Here is a 26699-nt window from a genome sequence, read left to right on the forward strand (position 1 = left end):
AGGACAGGGTTTCTGAAAGACAGAGCTCAGCGAGCGGCACGGCAGAACCCCCGAGGGCCCGCAGCCCCCAGCTCCCCTCCGGCCGCCCCCCAAGGAGCAGGGCCAGCTCGGAGCAAGCGGCTGGGGAACAGCCAGGCAGCGAGTGAGCATCGCTGAACAAAGTGCCTGTAATTATACGGAGTCTTCCTCTGCAGCCATTCTCCTGCGCCCTCACTTCCCTTCATGGGGCGAATGACATGTAAAATTACCGTTGGAGCAGAGAGACTGGCAGAAATGTTCCCCCGTTGCCCTTGGGGGGGGGGGGGGGGGGGTTGTTTTCAAACAGGAACAACCAGAAATATTCTCAGTTAAGCAATAAAATTCAGGATGCTCAATCCCAAACTACTATCAGTAGAATTTAACTTAAACCCCGATTTAATTAGAAGCGTTAGTTGATTAGTTTTAACTCCTCATTTAATTAGAGCAGGAAAAGAAAAAGCAAAAAATACATAGAAAATATTTTCCCCTTTGCACTTCTGTTTGGCCCCTCTTATAAAAAGTTGTACTATGAATAACAAAAGGGTATTATGTGGGATAACAGTCTGACGCTGCTGGATCTTTAAACCCGGCGTACCCACGACAGCGAAAGCCACATAAGGAGAGGCTCCGCGTCGCGCGGGCAGGCACGGAGGTCACTGGGACAAAGGTTTGGATCACGGGGAACTGAAGGCACGTGAAAGAGAAAGCCAAGGCACGGCTGCTTTACCTCTCCTCCCCAAGAAATGACTCGTTAAAAACTCATCATCTCTTTGACTTCTATATTCTCTTTGACTGTAACTTGACAAGTTGTAATCTCTTGACATACAGCTAACAGATGTATGTCAGAGAAAGGTATCAAGTACTCCATATCTGATTAAGACAATTTTTCTTCAAACTAATGTAATTACTCTGTTAGTTTCAGCAAATAATAATTGTTTAGAACTCCTGAAGAAACCTCCCTACATAAGATTCAACACGCGTAACTGGTATAAAAGGCCTCTCCAAACTTTCAAAAACTAAGCAGCCTTCAAATTGGGAAAACACGTCTAGACAACCTTCATGTTTTGACAGTACCAATACAAGCAGGGCCCATCTCACTGCAAGATGAAGCAAAACTTCAAAAAGAAAATGGAGATGCAGGTTACTTTTTTTTTTTTAAACAAGCTCTTAATGCAACAAATACATACCCCTCTGATTCACTGCGTTGTACAGAAGTGACCATAAGCTGATTTCTTCATACAAATCTTAAACACTGTTTAGTGTGTTAATAAGACCTTAGATGGATCTTGGAAAGGAACACCATATATATGCTGGAAAAAGATGACATGAACCAACTTGCGTAGCTGCAGTCCATACATAATCTCAGTCATACAGCGTGTATTAGAATTGCTCAACTTATGTCAGGCTTATGAAACACATTTTATATTACTGTTCTGTTTGCAGTGTGATAAAAACAACGCAATAGAGGAGGCGACGGGTTTTCAGACATGCATAGCTTGTCCATACGTGACTTATCTGGCACTAGCTTGTTATTTTGTCACATAGTACAATTCCCACACAGGCACTCTTTGTCTATCCAAAACTTTGTCACCCTCTGAGAAAAATCTTGTTGCCAACACAGGTAAAAGCCCCAAGCTCATCTTAGCACAGTCCAGAAACATCCAATCTGCAGCGAACATGTACAGACACCCTCCTCTTACACGGTGCTGCAGTCTCTGCCACCACCCCGGTCTTCGTGTCTGAGCAAGAGCATGCAGGCACCATGTGCACCATTTGCGAGAACCACACACCCGGGGTCACATACCCGCTACCGCAGCAGCTGCGTCCCACACTTCTGTGTCTTCTCTGCTGAAATCCTCAGTTTCTTTGGTCTCTGGAAAGCATGACCGCTGTTACCTTTCACTGGAATACCAAACCGAAGGAAGGCGCAGAGGCACTCCAGGGACCTGTCCAATGCTGCAGCGAAGGAAAGAGTTACTACGCAGTAAACCCAACCTAACCCCAGAACAGCCGGAACAAGATGATCATCCATCCCCGGCAGCGATTGCAAACTCCCCCCGTGAATAATTTATATCAAATAGTTGTAAGCAACGTCATCTCGCTCGGCATGTTTCAGTCAGCAACAAGTACACTCTAGAGGATGCCAAGCAAGAGCGGTTTGCCCCAGCTACCCAGGTTAAAATAGGCTTTGAGAGATGGGAGTGCTACAGACCAGCAGACTTACTAGAAAGAAAACACGATCTCTACATTTTCTAGAACCAGATACCAGACTATTAAAATTTCCAATTTATTAATTAAACTATATTTGGGATAGGTAGCTTATTTTTTTTCTTTTAGATAAAGGTATTCTCAGGTGCATTTCTGTTGTGCGACTGATCCAGAGGAGCCTCTTTGCTCAGCCCAAGCTTCCAGTATGAATCAAACTTGCCACTGGCAGTGCTAACAGGATTCCAGCTACTGGAATCTAGGAGAGCAAGACCCAAAACTTGTAACGCGTTTTTTCCTTAACTTCCTTTCCTTAGCTGTATTTTGTCAAGATGCATCTACACTTCTACTGCCTTATCAAACTCCTATTTACCATTTTATCTACTTCCTTAGCTCTACCATTTTAATGAGTTTTAACATTATGAAAGCACTGAGCTCAGGGCCCTTAGTCAGTTTGCATTTAATTAAGAAAGAGCCCACTAATTTCTGTTGCTCCATTGGTTGGTGCAGCCCATGTACATCATTCTTTCAGCCTTGCCCGGAAACTCAACAGAGGGCCCAAAATGAAAGCGATGACCTTTTGGCAAATTTTGCTGCAGTAATTTACCATATGACCATTCTCAGCAGTTCCTCCCACACTCCTGCCAGAATTTACCACTCTCCTTGAAGTCAACAGACAGAACCACATACAGCGACACCACAGTTAATCTAGCATTTCAGCTTCATGTGTGATTCAAGTTTTACGCAGTGATGGGATGTTTCTTAATCAGTTCCACTCTTGCTAAGTCATCCCGCCCTGTGAACTGTTGTACCAACACAGCTGTTCTTGTGGCTCCATGGTGAACTATCAGGCTGAAAAATAACAGGGGGGAAAGAGTTTCAATCAGATTAATTCCCTGATACGGTTCATAAATGTGGCAATACAGTTTGTCACAATCCAGTGGGAACAAGTAATAAGAGACTGGTTAAGCCAGCATTTAAACTAGAGAATTGCACGTCAATACTGTGCCCACACACATGAGGCTTTGCATTATGCCCCAGGCACAAGCAGCCCTTCCTTTCTGCCAGCTCTTCGACAAAAGCAACCTTTGGCAGTGAATGAGGTGGACTTAGGACAATCAAGTTTTAAGCCAAGAATTTATCTACCAAAGCAAGCAAAGTGAAAACTGGTGTTTGTGAATGTTTCATTATTTGCCCATGCTTTTAACCCATCCTAAGTAATATCTACATTTGGAGATGTGCAATGTGTATATATGAGATAATGTCCCTCACCCTCTGGATGTGGACTAAAAATGACAGAACTATGAAAGCTTTGAGAAAATAAATAGGAAGTTCCATCTGAACATGAGGAAGAACTTCTTCCCTCTGAGGGTGACGGAGCACTGGCACAGGCTGCCCAGGGAGGTTGTGGAGTCTCCTTCTCTGGAGATATTCAAGACCCGCCTGGACAAGGTCCTGTGCAGCCTGCTCTAGGTGACCCTGCTTCGGCAGGACGGTTGGACTGGATGACCCACAGAGGTCCCTTCCAACCCCGACTTTCTGTGATTCTGTGATAAGAGATTGAGTCCTGTATCTGTATATACATGTGTGTGCATGTACATGTAAGGAATGGTCATTTGTACCTAGAAAATCCAGGGCTGAACAGCTCTTTAAAAGAACATTGCTTTCATAGTCTGGAAATTCACAGGAAAAAATCTAAAAATAAAGAGAGGAAAATGGCCATCAATGAAGTTTAAGAAGAAGAACAAGAGAATGGATATACTAGAGGCTAAAGGGATGAAAAAGCACTGAAGAACTATTGTTTCAGTAAGATCTAGATACTTAAAAAAAGGAATTAAAAAAGAAAGCAAGGGGAAGGAAAAGGAAAAAAAGTGACCACAGAAAAATCCAAAAGAAGAACAAACCATCTCAGCATAGGCTCAGTAAACTCAGAGGTTCCAGCAGCCCACACCGCTCTGCATTTACCCTGCTGAGTGAAGTTTCAATGACTGACAAAGCAGTTCAGGTGTTTCAAATAAACATATACTGTAAGAAACACCAGCAGCTAACAGTAAATGACACATTCTATGCCAAATTAGTACTAAAACATGCATAGGTTACACTGAAATAGATCACTTACTTGCACTGGAATCACAGTTCCTGCTTCACCCTGTACCCTCAACACGCAAAAGTTGCTGACACTGATTTTTATTTCTATTGTTACTGGCACAGAAATTACATTTTGGCTTTTGATTGCCAACCTTTGTCTTTCTTCCCATTAGGCAAAATACAGGACTAAGGGCAATTATGAACTTTCATAAAGCAATACTAATGCTACCGCTTACAGACCTCAGATTTTACCAGAAAAAAAAGAGTATGTTTTAATGAAAAATGCTTTCTCTGTCCTTCCAAATAACAGGGATCAGGTTTACTGTTTGCACTGCAGGGCATTGCAACTCTTTCTCTTCTCTTTGATTTGTATTGTCTTTCAAAGCAAAAATAAACCAGGAAATTTTTAAACTACAGAAAAATAAGAATAAGCACCCTGTCAAAAATTGGCAGCAATAAGGAACTGTTGTTGGAACCACGGATTCTTTTGTTAATAAATGACAGCTACTTACCTCATGATATCCGATTCTTCGAAATACATATCAGTTAGTCTCAATACTCATGGGTCCTCATGCACCTGAATTTGGATTCTTTTGGCCAAGAGTGTGTATTCAGATTGCCCTTATGCCCTTGGTGTCACTGAGTCCCCTTTCCAGAGACAGAAAGAGAAGAACACAACTGTCTCTCAGTAGTAAGGAAGGCTGATTATGGAATACATATGGAGATTGCATCTCAAAAAAAAAAAAAAAAAGAATAAAAAAGTCCCTTGCTGTAAGTAATCATTCCTTCATTGAGATTCCTCACTCTCAGGGGTCATCTGTACAGTTGCTCAGATGAACTAAACTATATTGAACAAAAGTCACGTAATTTTTGAATGGGAGCGTCCATGCAAGATTTATTACATACAAACCGATGTATTTTAAAGTTATCCCTTTACTTAATTTGTTTTAATTTTCTTTAGTGCTATATATTGAGATGGGAAGAGTAACGAGGCAGCACTTGCCATGCAGGATAACTGCAGTACTTAAAAGTCCATCGACTAATAATTTGAAGACAGCTTAAGAAATGCAAGATTGTATCTCGGTATCTTCATGTTGAGTAACATGACCTCAATGTATATACCAACCAGATGACTGTTCTATACAGAATATTGTTACATCAAGTTGCGGCAGCTGGTCATGTTAAGAGTGTACTCCATCCTTTATACCAATCGCTTTAAATGAGCTAACTCGGGCACTAATCTACAAGAAGGAAACAAACATGGCTCTACATGAAAAGCTGGTGCTGCAGTGGGCAAAAGACAGATCCTAACAAAGTTCATAGCCCACAACCAAAGATACTAAGAATTGGCATGACTATAGTGTTCATTATGCTTTAAAAGGGAATAACGCGTTTGAACATAGAGATAACTAGCCAAAGAGAACAAAGCTCAGTGCATGGTGCATACATATACACAATACAAAGGTGAAGAAATTTACTTACCCTCTCTAGAATAAGGGTAAAATCTAGTAACATTAATTTGTCAATTATGAATTCAAAAACCTGCCATTACTGGGGATGAGGAAATCTAACGAAATGTAACTTGCCATTTGTCTCTTGAAGAAACTGAAACGCTTTACGCTGGTTTTAGTGCAGACTGTCCTTATGCTTCATTCAGAAGCCTTGTTAGAAACAAGGTAACCTTACTACCCTCTAGCAAGAATCTCAGCACTATGTTTTGCTCCAGGTACTTCATATTCAGGGGTCAACTATTTCCAGGTACTCATGGCTCCTTCTATTGTTCTCCTATTTTTTCAGCCATCGGCTGTTTTTGCACCTTGTTAAGAATCACTAGGATTGAACTTGCTGGAAAGAAATCTTACTACCTTTTCTATGGCTTTTTTTTTTTTTTTTAATCTAATAGGTGACAGGCCAAAGAAATTTTGGAAGATCAGTATCTAGTTAAATGGGCTTCATGAGATTTAATTTATATCTTAAGATTTTGGGTTGGAGCATACAGAAGTTCCCATACAGCATTTGAAAATAAAACAGTGAAAATAAGTAATGTTTCTTGTTTCAATATTTAATCCAAGCAGACACAGACACAATTTATAAAATTATTCTATTGCATTAAAGTTTTATATAGCATTTAACTTTTATGAATGTTTTTCCTTCAGTGTATCGTATATTCATATTTTAAAATATCTTTGCACGGTCTTTCGTGCAACTACATGCTAAAAATCTGCAAATGCACACTTAACACTAAACAGCACAAAAAATACATTCTGTATCCATTCATATGCAAATTTAAAACATTTCACTTGGCAGATAAACAATGAAAGTTATTTTAAAAAAATCAGAAACTACAAAAATGCACACATAAAAGTCTTCCCTTTTGGATTTTTAGTAAAATACTGCTCTGTATAAGATCTAATGAAAAACTCCAGTGCTTACAAAATATTTTATATCTATGAGAAAAACAAATGATTAAATTTTAATCTGTATGAATTAAACAATCATCTTGTTAAAATGTAAAATGGAAATCACAGGGGACATGGCATAGGTCAATGCAGATGTCACATCTACAAGGACATGTAAAACTGTAATTAACTGGGCACCAGGCAGTCAGTATCATAAATATATAAACTAAAAACCAGGGACTAATACAATATGCAGCAGCTACCGAAATAAGTGTTTAACCAGCTATGTATACTAAATATAGCAATCCTACTTAAAGTCAGTCTGAAGTAAATAATTTATAACAAAAATTGCTGTCGTGTTAAGAGTACGATGTCCTTCGCAACTTCTGTTTCTAAAAAATCTGATAAATTGGGATATCCAGATATGTCAAAACTCTGTAATTTTAAGGAAATTCAGAATTCCAACAGAAACTACATGATGTTCATGAATCATCAACTGCTTGGTCTTTTATGATGACACCCATGGTAAAGTTTAAAGGAGACTCGAATCTGGGAGATTAGGTGGTGCGAGAGTCCAATGTAGTCTCACCGCCATCACAGGAATTTCTAAACAGATCTTTTCTCTGATGATCAGATAATTCATATATGATATGGGGGACTAACATCTGTGTGTCATAACTAAATTTCACATGAAACGCTTCCAAAATATTGGTGTGTCAGCCTTGCATTGTTAATGACAGTAAATGACTAAAACACGCAACCTTCCCTTCACAGAATATGGCTTCAAACCCCCTTGAGAACAACAAAAATTGTTGTATTTTATGACTATATATAGACTATTCTACAAGGTCTGTGATACTAAGTGAAACAAAATAAAATTTCTTAAACTTGCTTCTACCTCTGTGATCATTTTTATAGGGCTCGCTGCTATTCTACAAACACTGGTGAGGCAACAACTGTTTCAGATAATCGATACAAAAAATCCTATAACATGGTGACAATGTGAAACTTGGTACTACACCAAGAAATGGAGGCAAAGAACAAGGTAGGGGAACTCAAAGAAAGTCTACAGACTCGCAGATCCAACAGGAAACCTGTTTGGAGGCAACAAAACACATCACTAAAGTATGCTTTATTTCTAAGCTTCCCGAGCCTTAGAGGGAAAACACTTTTTCTGGAACAGATCAGAATAAAGAAGAAAAATGAAGTTTAACCAACATCAGTAAACACCACCAACGGAGGCTTCAAATTTTCTCTTAGACTGAAGATTTCTTATTAACGTCAATAAGAACGGTACATGTGGGTTAAAAATAGTACAGGGACTTTTGAGCCTCCTTTTTCTCCTGTAAGAACTAAGAATGATGGAGTTACTTCTTTTACAATACAGCTCCCTCCAAAAATACAAGTCAACTTTTTGTCTGAATATTCACATGGAACCAATAGTAACAGTTTCTGACATTTTAATTTTGCTATACAGAACTTCTATCACAAAACTAAAAAATAAATCGTAAACGTCACTAGCAACAAAAAGTAACCTACCATAGAGGTGGTTTCAGAGTGCAGATTATTAGAGGGAGAAATGGACTCTAAGTAAACACAATGACAGCCATACTACGCAAACCGACATCTTTAAACTCTGCCCATTTTTACAATTTAGAAAAAAATCAGGGTATCACTAGCATTTTAGGGGGCTATGCAGATCTGTAGTAAGTATCTAGGTTATATTATCATCAGAAAACAATGACATTGGTAATGCTGCTAGATTAAAAAAATTAAAAGTACTTTACCAAAGAGGTCTCTACTTTGCAAATATAGTTTTTAATTCAATACATCCTATAAATTAATCTCCTGGAACAGATCCTGCATCAGCAACCACTTTTTTCCACTCTAATACTAGAGACACAGTAACACCTACATTCTGAAAGTTGTAAAGTTGTTGCCCTCTGGTACAAAACCTAGCAGTTCATAGCTACAGCAAATTTGGCAGTTCCACTGCAATTAGGTTTTAGTCACACTGATTCAACTCAGAAGGACCTGGCGAGCCAATATAAAAGCTGCATTTAAGTAATTTCTCCTGTCTCATTATACTATTTAAAAATAAGGTAGAATACAAAATGTCATACTAAGCAAAGTCTGATGCCCAACTTATTACCGCACCATATGCCTCCCAAAAAGCACAGCAATTCTGAATTAAGGTTGCCACAGTTATTGCTGCTTACCCAGTATAGTCTGTAAGCCACTGTTTAGAAACCTAGGCACAATGGATGGCATGGTAACCTTAACTCAGCATTTCCTGGCTTTTGCTAATTTAAGTCAAAATAATTAAGTTTTAACATAGCTTTTATAGTTTTCGGAACAACCTGAAAATCATAGCAAAGAAAATGTATTTCATTCTATGTTATACTTAAAGTGGCTGGTCTTTTTAATAGAGCTTTCTGATTTTTTTAAATGATAGAACATAACAGCGGGGGAAGAGTTAAAATACACCTAGCTACCATATTTATTCTGAAGATTTTGGTGCGCCAAAATTGACAGCCAGCTTTCTTGGCTTTCGCTTGCTGGAAGTGTTTGGTGTTGATTTGTTATGAGGAACACTTGGAGTAGCCACATTGTCTTGAAATGAAACAGTGGATTGAGCAGCTTGAGGAGATTTTAAAGGAGCTGAAGAACTATCTTGCTGAATGTGGTCAGAAGACACTGGCTGTTCATTCTTTAGTGGTGCAGCTTGAGGGGAACTCTGAAACTCCTTGAGCTCAAAGTTTTTCTTGCTAGCAGCCCTTTTTTTAGTTACCTTTAAATTAAATAAATATTATTTAACAGAATGCATTCTCAAAAAACTGCAAATATTCCACTTTTAGAAAACATGCATACAATTTTTTTACAATAATTTTCTCATACTAAATAGTGCTTCACAGTGGGGGCGTTGTTGCATTCATCACGTAGGCACATTTTTTGCAAAAACAGAATATTAAGACAAACCTGCCAATCTTACCTGCAGAGGTATAAACTGGTTGTGAGAACCGACTGGTATAGTTCCTGCAAGAGACACATTTCCTGGATAGGAGCCAGGATAATAAAGTTTAGACACTGGAGTTCCCCAGGACACTGGACCAAACATGTGAGATGATGGAGGCATTATATTAGCTGTGAAAATAAGTAACTTTTAGCTCTCTCCCCTCAAAAAGAGGATACCAACTCCCCAGGACCCCAAAAGTACCCCAACTACATTTGCCTGCATGTTGTTTCTCTTTCCAAAAAAGCCTTATATTCTTATTTACTTGAAAACAGATATGTATTTTATTATTAAAAAAAAAATCCCAAATAGTTCTGCTTTTACAGAACTGCACCTAGATGACAGCACAGTGCAGAGCACTAAATCACAGCATCTGCATTTCAGAGCACACGTAACTTAGGGCTGCAAGTTTAGGCTGTCCTTTTGAAACACGTCAACAATATCAAAACCCTGGGGAAAAGGGACGTAGCAGCTGCTGTATGGGTTACTAGGATACTACACTGATGCCGACTCATTAATTACTAGCTGTGAATGGGAGCTTTAGTAGAATACAAAATAGATGGGAACCAGAAACGCCACCAGGATTTTCAGCAATTCTTGCGAGATTACTTACCATGCTAATGTTTGACAGTGTACAACAGGAGTGCAGTACTTAAGTGAAAGTTGGTTATAAACAAATCAAAACACTAATGCATGGATAACTATTAACTATACAGGAAAAAAAAACAAAAAAACACATAGAAAGTGAAGGAAGAGATTTCTTACAAATTCCGGACTGGGACTATCAGCTTTGAACTCATTACTATTGTTTTGAAGGAAAAAAACCCAAAACAACTAAGACTGAATGGACAAATACATTCTTGAGCAAAATAAATAATTGGGAGATATGTGATTCTTTGTATTGAATTAAACTACATATTGAAGAGGTCCATGAAGTGTTTTCAAGGCAGCAGAGACATAAAAATACACACACAAAGATCAAAAATGAGGCTTTCTGGAAAACATTCATTTTCATATAAAGAACTATTACAATGACAGGCCATCATGACATTTGAAACATGTACTAGTCAAATAATTACCAGGGGGAGGTTGTGCAAATACTGGAGGAATAGATCCAGGTGGTACAGGAACTCCCAGTGGTTGATAATTTGGAAACACTGGTGGAGGCGGAGGTGGAGGCAAAGGGAAGTTCACTCCTATAGAACTCTATGAAGAAGGAAATGGAGGATTAAAAACAGACACCATACAACAGAGACAAAGATTTTAAAAGATTCTTTGCATCCTCACCAAACGCTGTAAAGCAAAAAGTGCAGCTTTCTCCTTTGCTTCAGCTTCAGAATGACACTGTGGTCCATGAACCAGCAAACCATTTGATAATTTTATGTGACAAACCGTCATGGTCTAGAAAAATGAGATGAGATTTTTGAGGGAATTTGTATTGCAGACAAACAAACCGAGATAGAAATAGAAGATTTGTTTCTTTGTTTGATTTGAAAGCAGGCAATGAAAGGACCTAAGGTTTATTTTTAGACGGATTTCAGTGCTCAGTCCAAATGTTTAACATAAGACAGTTGAAACAAAGTAGAGAACTTCAACTTTTGCAGAGAAAGCTTTTTACCTGTGGCGTTTTTAAGAAAGAGAAATCTGGTTGTGACATTCCAACAAGAGAACAAATACGAGAAAGCTCAGAAACAGTAGACAGTGCAGGCTGTGGACAAGCGAAAGGGTGACCTCCAGTTTCCAGCATTGGTGCATTCTGAGGGCCTCCAGTGCTACGAGGCTTGTTCATGTAAGCAGCTGACATAAGGAGAAAAAAAAAAAAAGCTGTATCACAAACATTTCCTGCACTGAAATGACAGCAACTTTGTAATTCACAGAAAAGTATATATTTTTTTTTTCTGGTATTTTCATATCTGATTAATAAAAACTAGGAGACTAAAGAGATTTTTAGATCTGAATAAAAAAGTAGAACTGAAAAAGATGGACATTTTGTAACTATATTTTGAAAATCAGTACTATACTGTTAGCTATGTTCTAAAATGTCACTACAAGGTGATGCTGTAAACTATTACTTGATGCCTAAACATACCCATTTTTTTTATTTGTCTATATTGCAAGGCAGCTCCATGACAATCCTGTCTACTAGGGAGAGCAGGAACATCATTAACTTGGGATTTCACTTCATTCCTTGTTTCCAGGTCAGAGCCATCTATCTTCAAAATCTCTTTGAGCATCTGTGTTCCTTTCTTTAAAAATAAAAAAAAAACCAAAAAAAACACAAACATTCAGGGACACGATGGCATTCAGGTAACACTACCTTCCTACTTAACTCTGAATATTATAATCAGTAACAAAATGAGAATTTTTGTTTTCCTTTGTTTTCAGTTACATTTTATCAAAGCACAGATAACAGCATCTTAGCATAAAAAGAGCGCATCTGTTGATTTTCGTTGAGAATAGCTAATTAAAAGCTCATCCACATGTTTAAAAAGGCAGTATGAGGTTTCGTGGAGTGTCTTTAAATAGCAGCATTGATGCTAAGATAGCAGATGCCAAATTGCAACGTAATGATTCCTGCAGTATACAGACCATAGCAAATGACTGTGGTGACAGATGTTCTTCATTTGTAGCTCTTGCTTCCTTGGAGTAAGTCTGCACTTCATTTTCTTTGGAAATTTTCAAAGAAGCCAGAAGGCTTTCAAGTTCATTGTCCTTCTTAAAACAAATTAAAACAAAAGGTATGTCAACTTAGTATATCACAAGCAGATGCAAGAGGAAGGGTATATTAGTTTGAGATTAATTTTATGACCATTCAGGATCCTTTTAGTTTGGGCAGATCACAGCCATGCCTGCTCAGAGTGTAAACACATAACCAGAGAATGTATCAAGTTTTGCATACTAAAAAGATGCAAGCATCACCCAACAGAGACCTGATTTAAAGAATGATCAAGGTTGTACAGGTTTGTCTTGTATCTGTTATAAACACGAATTTGCACATAAGTGATCACGAATAATCGGAACAAAATGGTCTGGAAAATGAAGTTATTCAAAGAGCACAAGAAAATCAACTATCTAGATCCTACCTTTCCACCTGTGCAGGGACCATCAACTGCAGCCTTCTGAATTACAGCCATATTGGGACTTTCATTCCTCTTCAGAAGTTTGACATTGTACTTATTCACACCTGAAAAATTCTGAAATAAACTGTAGCATTTATTATTGAATACTAACACTCCATTACTCATTATAAAACAATCATACTAGAAATCCATCCACAAATTGCTTTCACAAGCTAATATTCTTGGAGGATTTCAGGTTACTGAAAACCTAGCATTTGTGTTTTCCCATTGCAGCATAGCTTGTAGAATCTGAGAGGAATAGGAAAATCATTTGGTATCACCATTATATGCACTTTCTATCATTTTCTGTCTACAAAATCTCTAGAGAAAAAAAAAACCAATTCCAAAATAAAATCTACCCAGTAAAAGAATCAACTGAGATGCCAGTTAAAGAGAAATCTGTAAAATGATGAATCAGATCAGAGGAAAATGAAAAGAAAATAATACATTTACCGAGTATAGAAGAAATTACCTGTTTGTTTGCCATTTTATTATGTGGCTGACTTTCACCTCTTGTAAATCTGGAATCTTCTTTAACTGCAAAGGAATTCATTCTCTTGAAATGCTCTTAAAAACCGTAATAATAATCAAGACTCAAAAAAATTAAATAACTCCATATAAGCACATAGAGTTACATTAATTGGAATGGTTGCATCAAATGTTTAAGTCACACTTTATAGGTCATTTGGTGTATGCTTTTCTTGCAGGATAAAATAAAATGAAGTATATGCAATAATATATCTACTTTTATATTCTACAAGTATGATCACAAGCAAATTTTCAGACAGGTTGTGGTGTGTGAATTTTTTTTTTAAATCAGATACGTGGAAAGTCAACATAATGCATAACAGCTTGACTGAAAGGTCCAGGATTAAGTGTGGAATAACCTGTTATGCACACCGGGGACATTATTTGACAATAACAAGTGCAACGTAGTGTTTATATAACTGTAATAAACTATTTTCTGTCGATAACTACAAAAAAACTCAATAGGCATTTCAATGAAGATCAGATAAAGCAAGTAGTTTTCCTAAACAAAGTTTCTAATTATAGTACTTACATTTTCTATATGGCTCCTGTTTTCTTTGCTGACCTTTAAAGCTGCTGTCATTGAATCCTGGCTTATAGAACTGATTGCCAGTTCCCAGCTTGATTTGCTGAGGTAGAAGTGCACCCTAGAATTTCAAACATCAAACCTTAACTAGAAAGCTATGTATTTAACATTTACATGGTAGTCCCGTATGATTACCTCTTTCCAGAGCTATGCATACCCTGTGCAACAATACTTTCACCCAGAGGACTATTTGTAACATTAAACAGAAAGTTTTCTGATACAATGAACTGATGTATAAAATTAAGTACCTTGATATTCGGAACCCATGGATGTGTTTAAGGTTTATATACTAACCTTCTCATGCACGTTTTGCTGAATGTGGTGAGACTTCCCAGAACTCTGCAATGATTGCCATATGCTGCAGAATTCATCATCTTGCTTACTCTGTGCCTAACAAAATAAAAACCACCATACTCAAACTCAGCAGCTATAAACTCAACTTTTGAACAGCTAATCATATATAAAGACATTATGAAAATCCTAAGGTCCAAGTTTAACGGTGCTCAGATGACAGAAATTTTCATACTGACACAAGCAGAACTTGCAGGTACTTATTTTATGAAATAGGCTACTGTGGCTGGTTGTATTTACATAATAACTTTTCCTAAGAATCACTATTAAACTGAAATAAGCTTAATTTGTTTTGAGATTTTTTTTATTTTGTTATTAACAGAAGTTATTAACATAGGAAAGATCACTGAGTATAATTAAACTTAGACGACAGTTCAAAATGGTTTCAAGAGCATGCTCTCATGCTGGTAGTATTCTTAAGTTTTGTTATTAATGCCTTATTTTGTAAGGCCTTGTCAATCAGGCTCAATTGCTTCGTAACACTGCAGGTATGTTACCAGAGAACTACAGCCCAGCTATGTAAAAGTGAACACTTATGAAAATCTACCGTCTAAACAAAGAAAACACAGGATATTACACTCATTCAAGAGCTGGGGCAGGTTCTGCTCCCATCTGTATCTGGACTAAAACATCTGATGTACTAAAACAAAGCTATCTGTTAATCATGAGAAAAGGACACCCACTCTAAATAGGGGGTCAAAATAAATATTGATACATTTGGGTCCAATACCAACTAAATCAGAGCACTCACTTTATTTTTCTGATTGCCACTCAGAAATGATCCTTTCTGGGGTGAGTTAGAGTTGCCCTGACTTTCAGCCCTGAGATTGTAATGCTGTCTTCCATTCAGTTGCTAAATCGTTGAGAGAAAAAAAAAAAAAACAAAAACAAACCAGAAGTGTTTCACTGCCTTATATTTTCTTTTGGAAAGCAGTTTTTCTTGTATAGATTTAGAAAACATGAGACAATTCTTCTCAAATACACTTATAGCAACACAAAGTTACCCATTAAGTCAATTTTCTTTAAAGAAGTAACTTATTAAAAAATAAAGTTTAATTACACCAATGAGAACCCCAATTCACCTGTAATTTTTCCTCCTTTACTGTATTTTCAAACTAAGTAAATCATACCCAAGAAGCAAAAATTGATAGGGAAATCATGTCTTCTCTTTCTGAGCATGGACAAGCTTGGCCTACAGGAAGCACTACTTGGAACCGTGCTTTAAGGAAATCATTGCATCTCTGCCCAAACAATTTGTGGACACCAAATGCGGCGTCACTGCTCCAAACCAAGTATTTGTCTCTTGGAAATGCAACTGGAGCTACTTAAGCAAAACAACTGTCAATAAGGATTTTTTGGTCCCTTTCGTTACTGGATTAACTCATTTCTCCAAGATAAGGACTATGCTACTTCTAATATACTGACACTAAAATTAAATTTTGTTTGTACTAATGAAGATAACAACCACAGACATAATTCAGCTTCTATGGAAAAACATTTCTGTACAAATGAAAGAAGTCTTACTTGAGTAGGAACAAAAAGAGAGCGAGGCGAATGGTTGAGGCCTCCCAGATGTACTTTTTGCGAGCACACAGGTGACAGATCAGATGCATACGAATTGTAGTTATTCACAGCTGGCTGAGGTTTAACTATGGCCGTCAGTTTTTGATTTCCCATTTCTGACCGACTACCGTGAGACAGGTTAATTAAGGCACTTGATGGCAGACGATAACCTCTGGCAGGTGAGCACCTTAAGAAAAGTAAACTACATTGTTGTTTCATGGAGTTTAATTGTTGACATCTTAATACATCTGGTTTAACAACGCTGTTGCCTGTATGCCAAAAGCTTATGATTCAAGTCTGAACATCAGAGGCTGAAAACTGTATCCAATATTGAAATCCAGTACCATTACACACAAAGTTAATCCTGTTGTGGTCCCCTTTGGCCTCTGGCTGTCAAAACCAGAAAACAACGGTAATTACTAGCATTCTTTGAGTTTATATTGTACCTTTCAGTGCTGAGGTCAAAGAAATTTTAAAGATTAATGAATTGTTTTTTACAGATTTTATACATTTTATATATATATATATATATATATATAACACACAGTTCTATATAGTTCTGTAGTAAATATTTCTGTAAAAAAATTACAGACCAGGAAACAATATTATTTTCTTTTTCTGAGATGAAAACTGAAGCCAGTATCAGAACTATAAACTGAAGTTAAGCAGCATTTAGTCAGTTTTATATATTCCTTTATGACTCTGAATACTGAAGACTATCTGTGTTACAGGATATGCTCTTGCAAGTGACGGGATTGTGTTACGCTTGCTGAACACAGTGAAGAGGTAAGATTCTCCGCTAATTTCTGTCATAAAAAATTTAATTTATCCAAGAACAGTAAAATGAAGCCTGCTAGGTAAATTGCTGCTCTTAGAAGTTTACCTGCTTAATTAAACACAGAAGAGTTATCACACTTTTTAAAAACGTTAACCATGCCTCCACCTCCTGAAGAACAGTTTAGGTTTTTAATGATGGCTTGAACCATCAATAATTGATGCTCAGGTGCTGAATTCCGAGTCCCTGCTTCAGAGGAACAGAGGATTACTGACTATTTTTAAATCTATGTTATAGACATACTGAGAATCACCTGTTTTCTACATATTTGTTTTAGAAAGATATTTGCATCTAGTGCTTTATTCTGCTGGTTCATATTTGCTTTCTACAAGCCAGAAGATTCTAAATACACAAAAAAGCCTAAAGAGCATTTCCAAAATAGAATATGCTTCACAAAAATTACCCTTACTCAAAGAGAAAAAAGAAATACAGAAGAAATGAAACCACTGCCGAGAAACAAAGTGTTAAAGAGAGGCATTAAAAATACTCATCCAAACCAAAGGCAACAATTTCATGCCATCTACACCAATCGCATGAAAGGACTATGAAACCCCTTGCACAAACCTTATAGTTAGGCCTCCAAGGAATTCTTCATCAAACAAAACTTCGAAGAGCACATCTGTTTCTCTACTGGCTATAGAAAACGAAGTAAAATGTCATCCTGTATATCTAACAGTAGCTGTTTTCGTGTAAATTACATAAGTATCTACTTTAGTTTGGCAATAATGAAAAGACCAAAAACTAACTAATTAACCACAAAAAATTCCTTAAATGCGTAATTTCCTTAACAGCCATTCAGAAATTCTTCTCAAAGTCATATATAGCTGCCCTTTTAGATACACTCTTAACAGAAATGTATCACGCATAACAACTTACCCAGCTGCATTAATAGCACTGCAATTTACAGCAGTATGTCACAGCTGTCAGAAACTGCCAGGAAACAGATGCAAGCTATCCTTACATTTAGGCAGTCGGAAACCGATAGCTTTAACATTACCTTCTTGCACAATGACAGACTAATATTCCTTTAAAATTATACTAGTATATAATCATTATGGAGAACAGAACACCTCTTTAAGAAAGCTACACTCTAGTCTATTCAAGCTTCTGCTGAATGCAAACTGAATGAGATAACAACCACTTAAACGTCAGGTAAGAAAACTATTTCTATTACTAGATCTCAAACTGCTATACACAATGTGGTTTGGGTAAATCCTTTCGCTTACCTGAAATAGATTTATGGATAATCTTCTTGTCAAAGAAGGCATAAATCCATGCCATGTAACAGAAATGGACTATCACAGAGTAAAAACCAAATTCCAAATAAAACAACTTGAGACAAATAATATTTGATAAAATTTTATGTTCAATGTAATATTAAGGCTAATACTTTTTTCATGTCTGCTTCTCTTAACTTTGCCCATATCCTCCCATAACTTCATTTTGTTCCTTCTTTTCAGCCTGTGCTCTCGCTCATTGATCTCTCTGCTTTCTTCATATAAAGAAGGAATAAAGAGTAAGTAACTTCTTATTCAAAATACAGCAGTCGAACACATGAAACTAAAATAGAATACTGGTGGTTTAATTCAAAACACTAGTGGCTTCAAGTTGCATATGCTTCATAGGTGAGAAACTTCTGTGAATCCTCAACCATTACACAAAACGCTTTTCGGAAGCCTGCTTTCACATCACCAGCTGAGTTGTTATATAGCTATAATGCTACAGTTATGAAGAAAATATTACCTCCTTTAATTCCTATAATGGTACCTCGAAGACCAACTGGAACGGAAAAGTTCTCTCTCACATTGACAACACGGTCAAACAGCCTATATTCTGCATCTCGATCTGGAACAACCCCATTCTGTTGTTCTAATGGCTGAAAACAACAAAAAGACTGTTAATGTTTGCAAAAAAATAGGGATTACAATCAAAATGCATTTATAACAATATCTGAAACACACTATATAACAAACTTTCTGAAAAAACCATTAAGAACACAGAAACTTTCCCCCCCAGACATAATGAAACCTTTTCCTTTTTTTTTTCTTGCAACTCTCACCCACTAATTCTGCCTGAAAAACAGCAGTGCTGTACATGATCCAAGACACGCCAAGGGGATCGAAGGGGATCGATTTAAACAAAGTAAAACTATCAAGTGTAACCTGCCTGTATCAGTAACATGGGTATCTGAAATGCCAGGCAAGATGTCAAGAACTGAACAAAAAGCAAAACAGTGAAGAAGAGACAAACGGAAAGTAAATTTTATTTTGCCTTCATTACACAGCCAGCAAGAACTGTAGAAGCATGAAGGACAGAAAGCAGAAAAGAACTGAAAGTCAGTATAATACATGATGGAGTTTGCAGTTAGTCGGAATTCTCTCCTTTTGGAGACAGACTACCATTTTCAAATTGATTTCCTAGAAGGCATCACAAAATTTTTTCTTCCATCAATACTGCCCTAAAATTCCACTCACTGAAAGTTGGTAAAATAGCTCAGGTAAAAAGCTTAGGTAAAATAAATATTATCTAGACAACTTCTAAAAAAACCTTTTCACATCACTTACTCTGTACAGCAAATGGGGTTTCACAGTTACTCGCACCTTCTTGTTGCTCTTTCTCTGCTAAAGGAAAGGAATAGAGAGTTACTACAAACTAGTGGAGGAACCAACACTGGATTTCAGGTACAACAAAACACCTGAAAAAAATAGTGTAGAATCCCTTTATTGCTTTTAGATAAAGGTATACAGGTTTCATAAAGTCTTCAGGATGACAAAGTCCAGTTTTTAAAACATGACTGATTTCTTATTGAAGCTTTTCAATTGTTTAGCTAATTCCAGAATTCACACCAATTTTATTATTGTGTCCTTGCAAGTAATTTAAAAAAATCCAGCCCATTATTCCACGTGGCTTTGTCTTTAACTTTTGCTTTGTAATTTCCTTGGCCCCTTTTTTGATTTGTGGCCTTCAGAAAGTACCTTCCTAATTTTTCTCAAACCAAAGAGAAACTGCAAGGGAAGAACAGCTGGGATTACACTTAGAAACAGCACTTCAGTAGTTCAGAATATATACCGACACCTGTTCCTTTCTGAAACCACTAAAAGGCAGAGTTCAGAGTATGGCCCAGTGCTGCTCAATCACCTCAAAAAGAGTGAGTCAATTAAAAAGATTAATAATGAGATCTGCTGAATTTCCGGGACAACTCACATTACAAATTCAGATCTTACATTACACTCTGTATTCTTTTTTTTTTTGGAATGACAAGTAACCTGCAATCATCTTACTCTAATTCAAGAACTTCGAAAATAATGAGCAGCTGCTTTTTGGTTCACCCCTGCTCACAATGACGCCAAGCTGCATACCTTGCATTTCTCTATTTCTTCTTCAATTTTCTCAACAATGGCTGCATCCAAAATTTGCAAGTCACAAGATGAGCGAGACAAAGCAGACACAGGATGTGCCTTTAACCAGACAACGATTTCTTGAACTTTCTCAGCTCTAAATAAAACAGGACATTAATTAAAACTTTTCACTGCATAAACTAATAATTATGATATAGGCACAATGCTTGTATACTTTCATAAAGGAGCAGAATTTAGGAGTGCTGTATGAGTTTACAATCGCGGTTAAAAATATAATCTAACAGAATCATGCAACACTTTCAAAACTATAACCTGAAGTTTTGTCTCAGCCAAAGCAATAATTAAAAAATGAAATTATTTAAAAGTATTCAGTAAATTATGTTTGCATCCAACCAACTAATCATGTCAACCTGTGACTGAAGGTTCTGTGATCAGCTGTTTCTCACAACACAGCAAGTAAGAACTTCAGGCAGGGCATGCTCCTCTAGTAAACTGGAGCACAAACCTGAGATTCTTACAATAGAAGAGTCCCACAAAGGTATGTCTGCCTGGTAAGAGTCCCATGCAGTGCAGCATCGTGCAGACTTACCAACTCAAGCCCATGAACAGAGCTTACTAGCTAATAATAAAAGCTTTTTTAATATTACTATATTGTATCTGGAACCAAGGTTGCTCCCTTTCTCCCATGGAACTCACTGAATGTATAGTAAAAACGTTCAAGGCACTTGAAATTCTGTACAGGTTATTTTTAAAATTCAAAGTGATCTTCAACAATTAAAATAAATTCTTGCTTATTTTCCAGAAATGATCTTTTGGTGACTTTGTGACTATTCATAATTACGATCAGTGAAGGTTACTTTAAAAGCAAGAATTATGAGCAGCCAGTGAAAATTAGATTTCTTATTTATTGGACTTCAGATTGGAGTCTGACAGAGACTTGGACTCCACAACTGGAAGTACAACATTCCGATAACTGTTACAGAGTCATCACTGAACAATCATGCTGCTCAAGGAAGAGCAAGGTTTTGGTTACATAGCAGCCACTATACAATCACCACCGATTTCACAATGTTGTTGGCCTTTATTCTGCTTCTTCTGGAAAAAAAAGGAGAAAGATGGCTTACCCATTCTCATCCTCTCCAGGCCAAATGTCATCTTCATAGAAGATATCTTCCTGGCTATTCTTGGCTATATAATTAAATAGCTCAGGGACCCTAAAAAATGAATAAATAGAAGACAAGTTTAGTTTCACATCTGCATAGACCACAAAAAAGCCTCATCAAAACAAACTCTGATGGGCTTCAAAATTTCTGGAGCTCTGATGAAATATTTTTTACTTAGTGTCCTGCTCTTCATTTGTCAAGGGTAAGCTGCTGACAAAATTACCCCAAAATATGCTTCTCCTTGGAAGGAGAGACTATTGCAAGGAGAATACTGAAATAAAAGAAATTCCATCAAGAAATCTCCAAAAGCAAACTCATCAGTTCTCAGAAGATCTCTGTCCGGAGGACAAAATGCAAAGACTGATCAGAAGGTGGATAATTTGGACTAAGTTCATATCCAATATCTACCTTTCTAAATACTCAGCAAGTAATTGTTCTACTGCAGAAGAATACATCCATTCATTTCCAACTCTCTTAGTGTAGCCAGGAACTTCTTCATTTTTCTTATTGAACTTCAGGTTTAGCCCCACATTTGCTTTGTGATCTCCATGAGGACTGGAAAAAAGAAAAGGTTTAACTTCCAATAATATATGTACGTGTGGTAGATACATTAAAAAAAACACATAAACATACATCCTCAGCCTTAAACTACAGAAAAATTAAATTCATTGTGTTGTTTACTTGTTAGCATCGTGACAGTTGTAAATGTTGCAGGACATAAGCTGTGCTATGGTAGCTGTCCACATGCATGCCCATACTGTATTGCAGAGGAGGATAAGGAACATTTTACCCTTCTTCATTAATTGAGATGTAATTGACCACAATCTACCTGGCATTTATCAAGATGCAGAAGGACATCTCTGAACAATCATTGAGGAACAAATGCACAAGTTAAATCACAAGAAGATGCTCATGCATCAACCACTTCTTTATTGAGCTGTCCTAGGAAACCACAATTCTGACATTCAGAGAACTACAGGGATTGCCTCCCTTGCATATTTTAAGCAGTCTTCTTTTTAACTAGTTCTTCAAAAAAAATTACAGTACAATTATTATCCCTTTACACTAGCAGTAATGGTAAGTACAATGAAATTAGATCCCAATTTCATTTTTTATTCTCCATGTGGCAAAGTCAGTTCAAACTCCTGTTTCAATTATGCAAACAGCTAACCAGCAAAGTCAATTTATGTCTTTCTACAATACTAAAGGCAAAAGAGCAACTCTCCAGTAAAAAAAACTTAAAAGAAGATTATGACAGGAGTGAAAAATACTGCACATGAATTTAATTTACAGCAAATACACTTTAAAGAAAGCTTCACATAAAAAAAACAGTTATACACTCAGTAAGAACAGCACTTGAACATAGCAGAAATTCTGTAGAGTTGTATTAGAATTTAAAAGCTTCTCTATACAGTCAAAATTCACAGAGAACTTACTTTTTCTTTGATCCTCTTCCAATAAAGATACTCCCTGTAAATCTGGAGACAAGATATCCACTTACTCCAAGACGGCTGGCCAAAACATATGCAGGATTGTATTTCACAGAATATTTCTTTAAAACAAAGAAAAAATATTGACAATTCCCAAAGGATAGGGATTTCTACACAAATGGCAAATTAATAATATGGAAGCACCCCTTAAATACATCTACTGTTGCAAAATATATTTGACATATTGTTTAAGCTCTTACTAGAAAATCAGAAGAGCTTACATGCTGGTTCTGTATTAAAGGATCAAGCTGGGGTTCACACGGAATACTGAAAACTACACGAATTCTACCTTCTGTGATCACATCACGTGAATCTTGAACCTTGGAGAGAAACACAACATATTAAAACCGTTACTTAAAAACAGCAGTCTTTGGATACCAGACCTTGCTGTCTACTTAATCAACAGTTTTGCTGCAGTAGGCACAGAGATGCTTTGGGATTCATCATCTTGCCTTGACTTGTACACTGCTTCCTCATAGAGGCAATCAAACAGCATTAAATCAAAGGAATCTATGTCTGAAAATGGTCCAACATAGGAACTCTATGTATTGCAAGTTATCCCAAATAATTAACAAAAATAATCCTGCATTCTAGCTATGCTACCCTCCTCCTGTTACGCCAGCAGCAGTGATAGAGAAAGCACAATCACCCCCTCCTTCTCTGACTAAACCATCAGGGAATCTTTGATTAAAAATTTTAGCTAGCAAATGACTGCTACTGCCACACAACATCTATGATTATTTTAGGCTTGCAAGTAAAGAAATCCACAGGAGAAAAAAAAAAAAATTGGAACTAACTTCTCCCATGCAGCCATAGTAAGGAGATCCCAGCATAAAGGCTGTACTCCCAGGAGGAAACAAGTCATCCAAAGTTTTGATGTTTGAAAAACGAGAGTCAAAGGCTTTGATATCCTACATGAGAAAGACAAAATTGATAATGTTAAATATTATTCAGTTCCAGTAGAACAATAAAATTATCTTGGTCTGAAATAATTCATTGATGGCAAAGAAGTTAATGCTGTATTATAAATGCTGTTACACAAGCAGCTATGCTTTGTAACTGTACTTCGTTCAAATTAGCATCAGTAAAAAGATGCCAAAAGTCTTTTTTTATTAAGATCCCTAAACTGTCCAACAAGGTTCCAAATTTTGTGAGAAAATACTTGCCTAAGCATGTTACACTTTTTAATACAATAAATTACATTAAGATGCTTATTTTCGTTTATTCTTTTGTTTTAAAGGAGCATACACTCTTCCCACCCCACCCCAATGGATTAAGGAGCTATGTGCAACAAGAAATGAGCTTGTATATTTACCTTGACAACAGTCTGGTAAACAAAAGGAAGAACTTGTTTTGACCACTGCTTCTCCAAATAAACTTCTCCATTTTGCTTTAGTTGGTATCTACTGCCAGTGAGTAACTGCGCATATATAACTATTGACGTTTCATGGATAATTATTCCTTTTCTTCTCTGGTAGCTGAATACAAAACAGAACATTTAGACTGATTACAATAAACAGAATTGGGTGGAATTAATTTACAGAAATAAAAAAAAATATATAAATACTTTTAACAAAAGGATTCTAATAGTTTGCTTCCTGTTTTATAAAAAATACCCAGAATAAATGGTTTAACTAACTGCTTACCCATCAGTGCACAGCCATCACTACATAGCTAAGTGTGTTAAACACATTTTACCTTTACAGTGGGAAGGGTTAGGGGTAATTAAGGCAGTTAAGTGACAGATAATAAAATGGCAAACTACTGAATTTCAGATGTGTTCCACTGGGCATCCACACTCTAGAGAAGCAAGAGCTGTATTCAGATTGAACAATGCTAAGCTACTGAAGTTGTAACTTCATACTGTAGGACGCTATTCTATATACTTCCTACAACTGAAGATTACTAAGACCAGAACAGAAAACTGAGTGGGAGAGTAAACACAAACTCATTCATGTGCAAATTCTTTTGTAACAGCATCTAACTTTAAATACCTACCTACCTCCATATATTCTCAAATTTCAACATAAGCAATTTTACGTGGTGTTTTTTTTTTTTTTAATTCCAGCAGAGTAATTAATCTTTATCATCAAGTATGCAGCAGCTCTTCTGTGCTACTTAGGTCTATAATACAGCAATAAAACATAGCTAAGCTACAAAATGCAGTTACACTTTAATTTTCAAAGTTACTTACTGTTCTGAAATGCCTTGAACTTCTTTTAACCATATGCTTTGTTCCTTATCTCCAACGTACGTCACTTTAGTTGGGGGCACTGCATTTCCCACGTAAAGCTTCTGTGTGCCATGTGGTTCTTCCAAATAAAACCTTGAGAATATTATGACAGGTATGAATTTAACTGTGTAAGATTAATTTAGACATAATCGGTTGTGAGCAAAACTTTACATAGTTAGAAAGTACTTAAGGACACGGTAAACTTGCAGCATTGTTTTCTCTTGCCCTTCCACAACAGGCTACACCGTGTATTTTTAATAAAAAATACCAGCAGAAGTGCTGAAAGGAAGACTACAGAAATGTCCCCTTTTACTTTATTCTGTGTGGATTTCTGTGTATGCATGTTTCCATCAAAGTTAAGAATGAGGTCTCCTAAGCTTCTACATCTATAGGAAAACACTGAAGGACTAGACTTCTTAGAGATAACCAAACCTCAGAAGAATGTTAAACAAAGGTTCTTCCACCAAGCAGCCTTTGATATATCCGGATTAATTTGCTGTTAGCAAGTATTGCAATAAACCCAAAACTTTCGTACAGCCTAAGGAATTTATTTTGAATAAAACAATAAAGACAACAAACAACTATCTACGAAATGTCTCTTACTTAGTCTCTCCATCTGACACAGCAACAACTCTGGCTTCCTCCAGGTGTGGCCAGTTAACAAAAACACGCTTTCCAAGTACCAAACTGGCAACATTTTCTACCATCTGAAAAAAACCCAGAAGTTATTATTAATAATTGTTTAATATATGAAAAGATATTTGCTAAAATATTTTCCAACTGTTTCCGCAATAAAAACTACTCTAGTTAAAGAACAGGTTTTCTTGCTGAATAAAAAGCTAATTTCAGCTTTTAACATTGTATTTTGATACATATCACATAATCTCTGACTATAAATGGAGAATCATATTTTATTCCAAGTGTGACTCTGCATATAGCATATGTTAGTTGTAAGACCTGGGTTGATTTACATTTATGGTATAAGCTTACTATGTACTTTTTTTGTTAAATTACCTAGGACTATTTGTGTCTGCGGGACACAATAATCAAACTGACAACATGAGATTAGTGAAATATTTTGTACCATAGATTTTACTTTTGTACTTCACTGAAAGAAACAGCACTCTGTCCAGGACTTTGCTAGCATCTGCAATTTTAATCTCACATTACATTCTATTTTTCCATTTAGTTTCTGCTATTTTTTTAATCTACTATTGTAGATTGTAATCTACTATTACTAAATTCTCTCTGCCACGCATCTTGAGTATTCAGCCTCCTTGTCTCTCCACTATAAAATCCTATCTTGTTGTTTTCCTTCTTTCTCCTCTTCTGGTATTTATTTATTTATCAATCTCAGAAACTTTTTTCTTTTCCTGGATTTGTCTTTTGTTACCTGGTATTTTTGATTACAAAATAGAGCTCGCTTTTAAAGGACTGAGAGAAAATATTTTGCTTCTTAATGTCTCTGCATCAGCTCTTCCCTGTAAATCCTCTGTCAAAAAATCTCGTTGAAGTGGAGTGTAAGTCTGCTTTGTTGATGAAAAGGGACTGATTAAACAAAGAAAAAATGTCTGCATACTCAGCTACACAAAAAACAAGCGGCACCAGAGACTCTGTTTCCTTGCGTTTATACCATTTCCAACTATTAATCAGTCAGGAGTGAGTCTCACCAACTCCTTACCTGAGAACATCTGATAGCTGCCACACAGAAACGCCAGCAACTCTACTAAGGAGACTGACATTTAATAT

The 26699-nt window shown here is 36.6% G+C and overlaps 1 protein-coding gene across 14 annotated transcripts in view; it reads right to left on the bottom strand.

Annotated features, from left to right (window-relative positions):
* XRN1 (5'-3' exoribonuclease 1) overlaps window positions 1-26699 on the bottom strand; it is a 50233-nt gene that overhangs the window by 1127 nt on the left and 22407 nt on the right. For 2 of the 14 annotated variants that reach the window (XM_075417988.1, XM_075417997.1), the window contains 25 exons: window positions 25554-25657; window positions 24912-25043; window positions 24033-24195; window positions 23515-23628; window positions 22939-23037; window positions 22664-22779; window positions 21636-21782; window positions 21189-21278; window positions 20065-20200; window positions 19270-19326; window positions 18449-18581; window positions 17270-17339; window positions 15832-16057; window positions 15059-15160; window positions 14251-14346; window positions 13903-14017; window positions 13315-13379; window positions 12807-12917; window positions 12313-12438; window positions 11813-11969; window positions 11342-11520; window positions 11011-11124; window positions 10803-10929; window positions 9703-9854; window positions 6353-9501 (listed from right to left, as the gene is read on the bottom strand). In XM_075417988.1, coding sequence (XP_075274103.1) covers window positions 9211-9501; window positions 9703-9854; window positions 10803-10929; window positions 11011-11124; window positions 11342-11520; window positions 11813-11969; window positions 12313-12438; window positions 12807-12917; window positions 13315-13379; window positions 13903-14017; window positions 14251-14346; window positions 15059-15160; window positions 15832-16057; window positions 17270-17339; window positions 18449-18581; window positions 19270-19326; window positions 20065-20200; window positions 21189-21278; window positions 21636-21782; window positions 22664-22779; window positions 22939-23037; window positions 23515-23628; window positions 24033-24195; window positions 24912-25043; window positions 25554-25657 — 3222 coding nt within the window. In that variant the 3' untranslated portion in view covers window positions 6353-9210. Of the gene's footprint in view, window positions 1-437; window positions 3076-3845; window positions 3919-3941; window positions 4990-6352; window positions 9502-9702; window positions 9855-10802; window positions 10930-11010; window positions 11125-11341; window positions 11521-11812; window positions 11970-12312; window positions 12439-12806; window positions 12928-13314; window positions 13380-13902; window positions 14018-14250; window positions 14347-15058; window positions 15161-15831; window positions 16058-17269; window positions 17340-18448; window positions 18582-19269; window positions 19327-20064; window positions 20201-21188; window positions 21279-21635; window positions 21783-22663; window positions 22780-22938; window positions 23038-23514; window positions 23629-24032; window positions 24196-24911; window positions 25044-25553; window positions 25658-26699 lie in introns of those variants that run through there. The other 12 variants (XR_012763634.1, XR_012763636.1, XR_012763633.1 and 9 more) reach the window with 12 other exon arrangements.

This window comes from Opisthocomus hoazin, chromosome 4, assembly GCF_030867145.1.
Source record: "Opisthocomus hoazin isolate bOpiHoa1 chromosome 4, bOpiHoa1.hap1, whole genome shotgun sequence".
NCBI lineage: Eukaryota > Metazoa > Chordata > Aves > Opisthocomiformes > Opisthocomidae > Opisthocomus > Opisthocomus hoazin.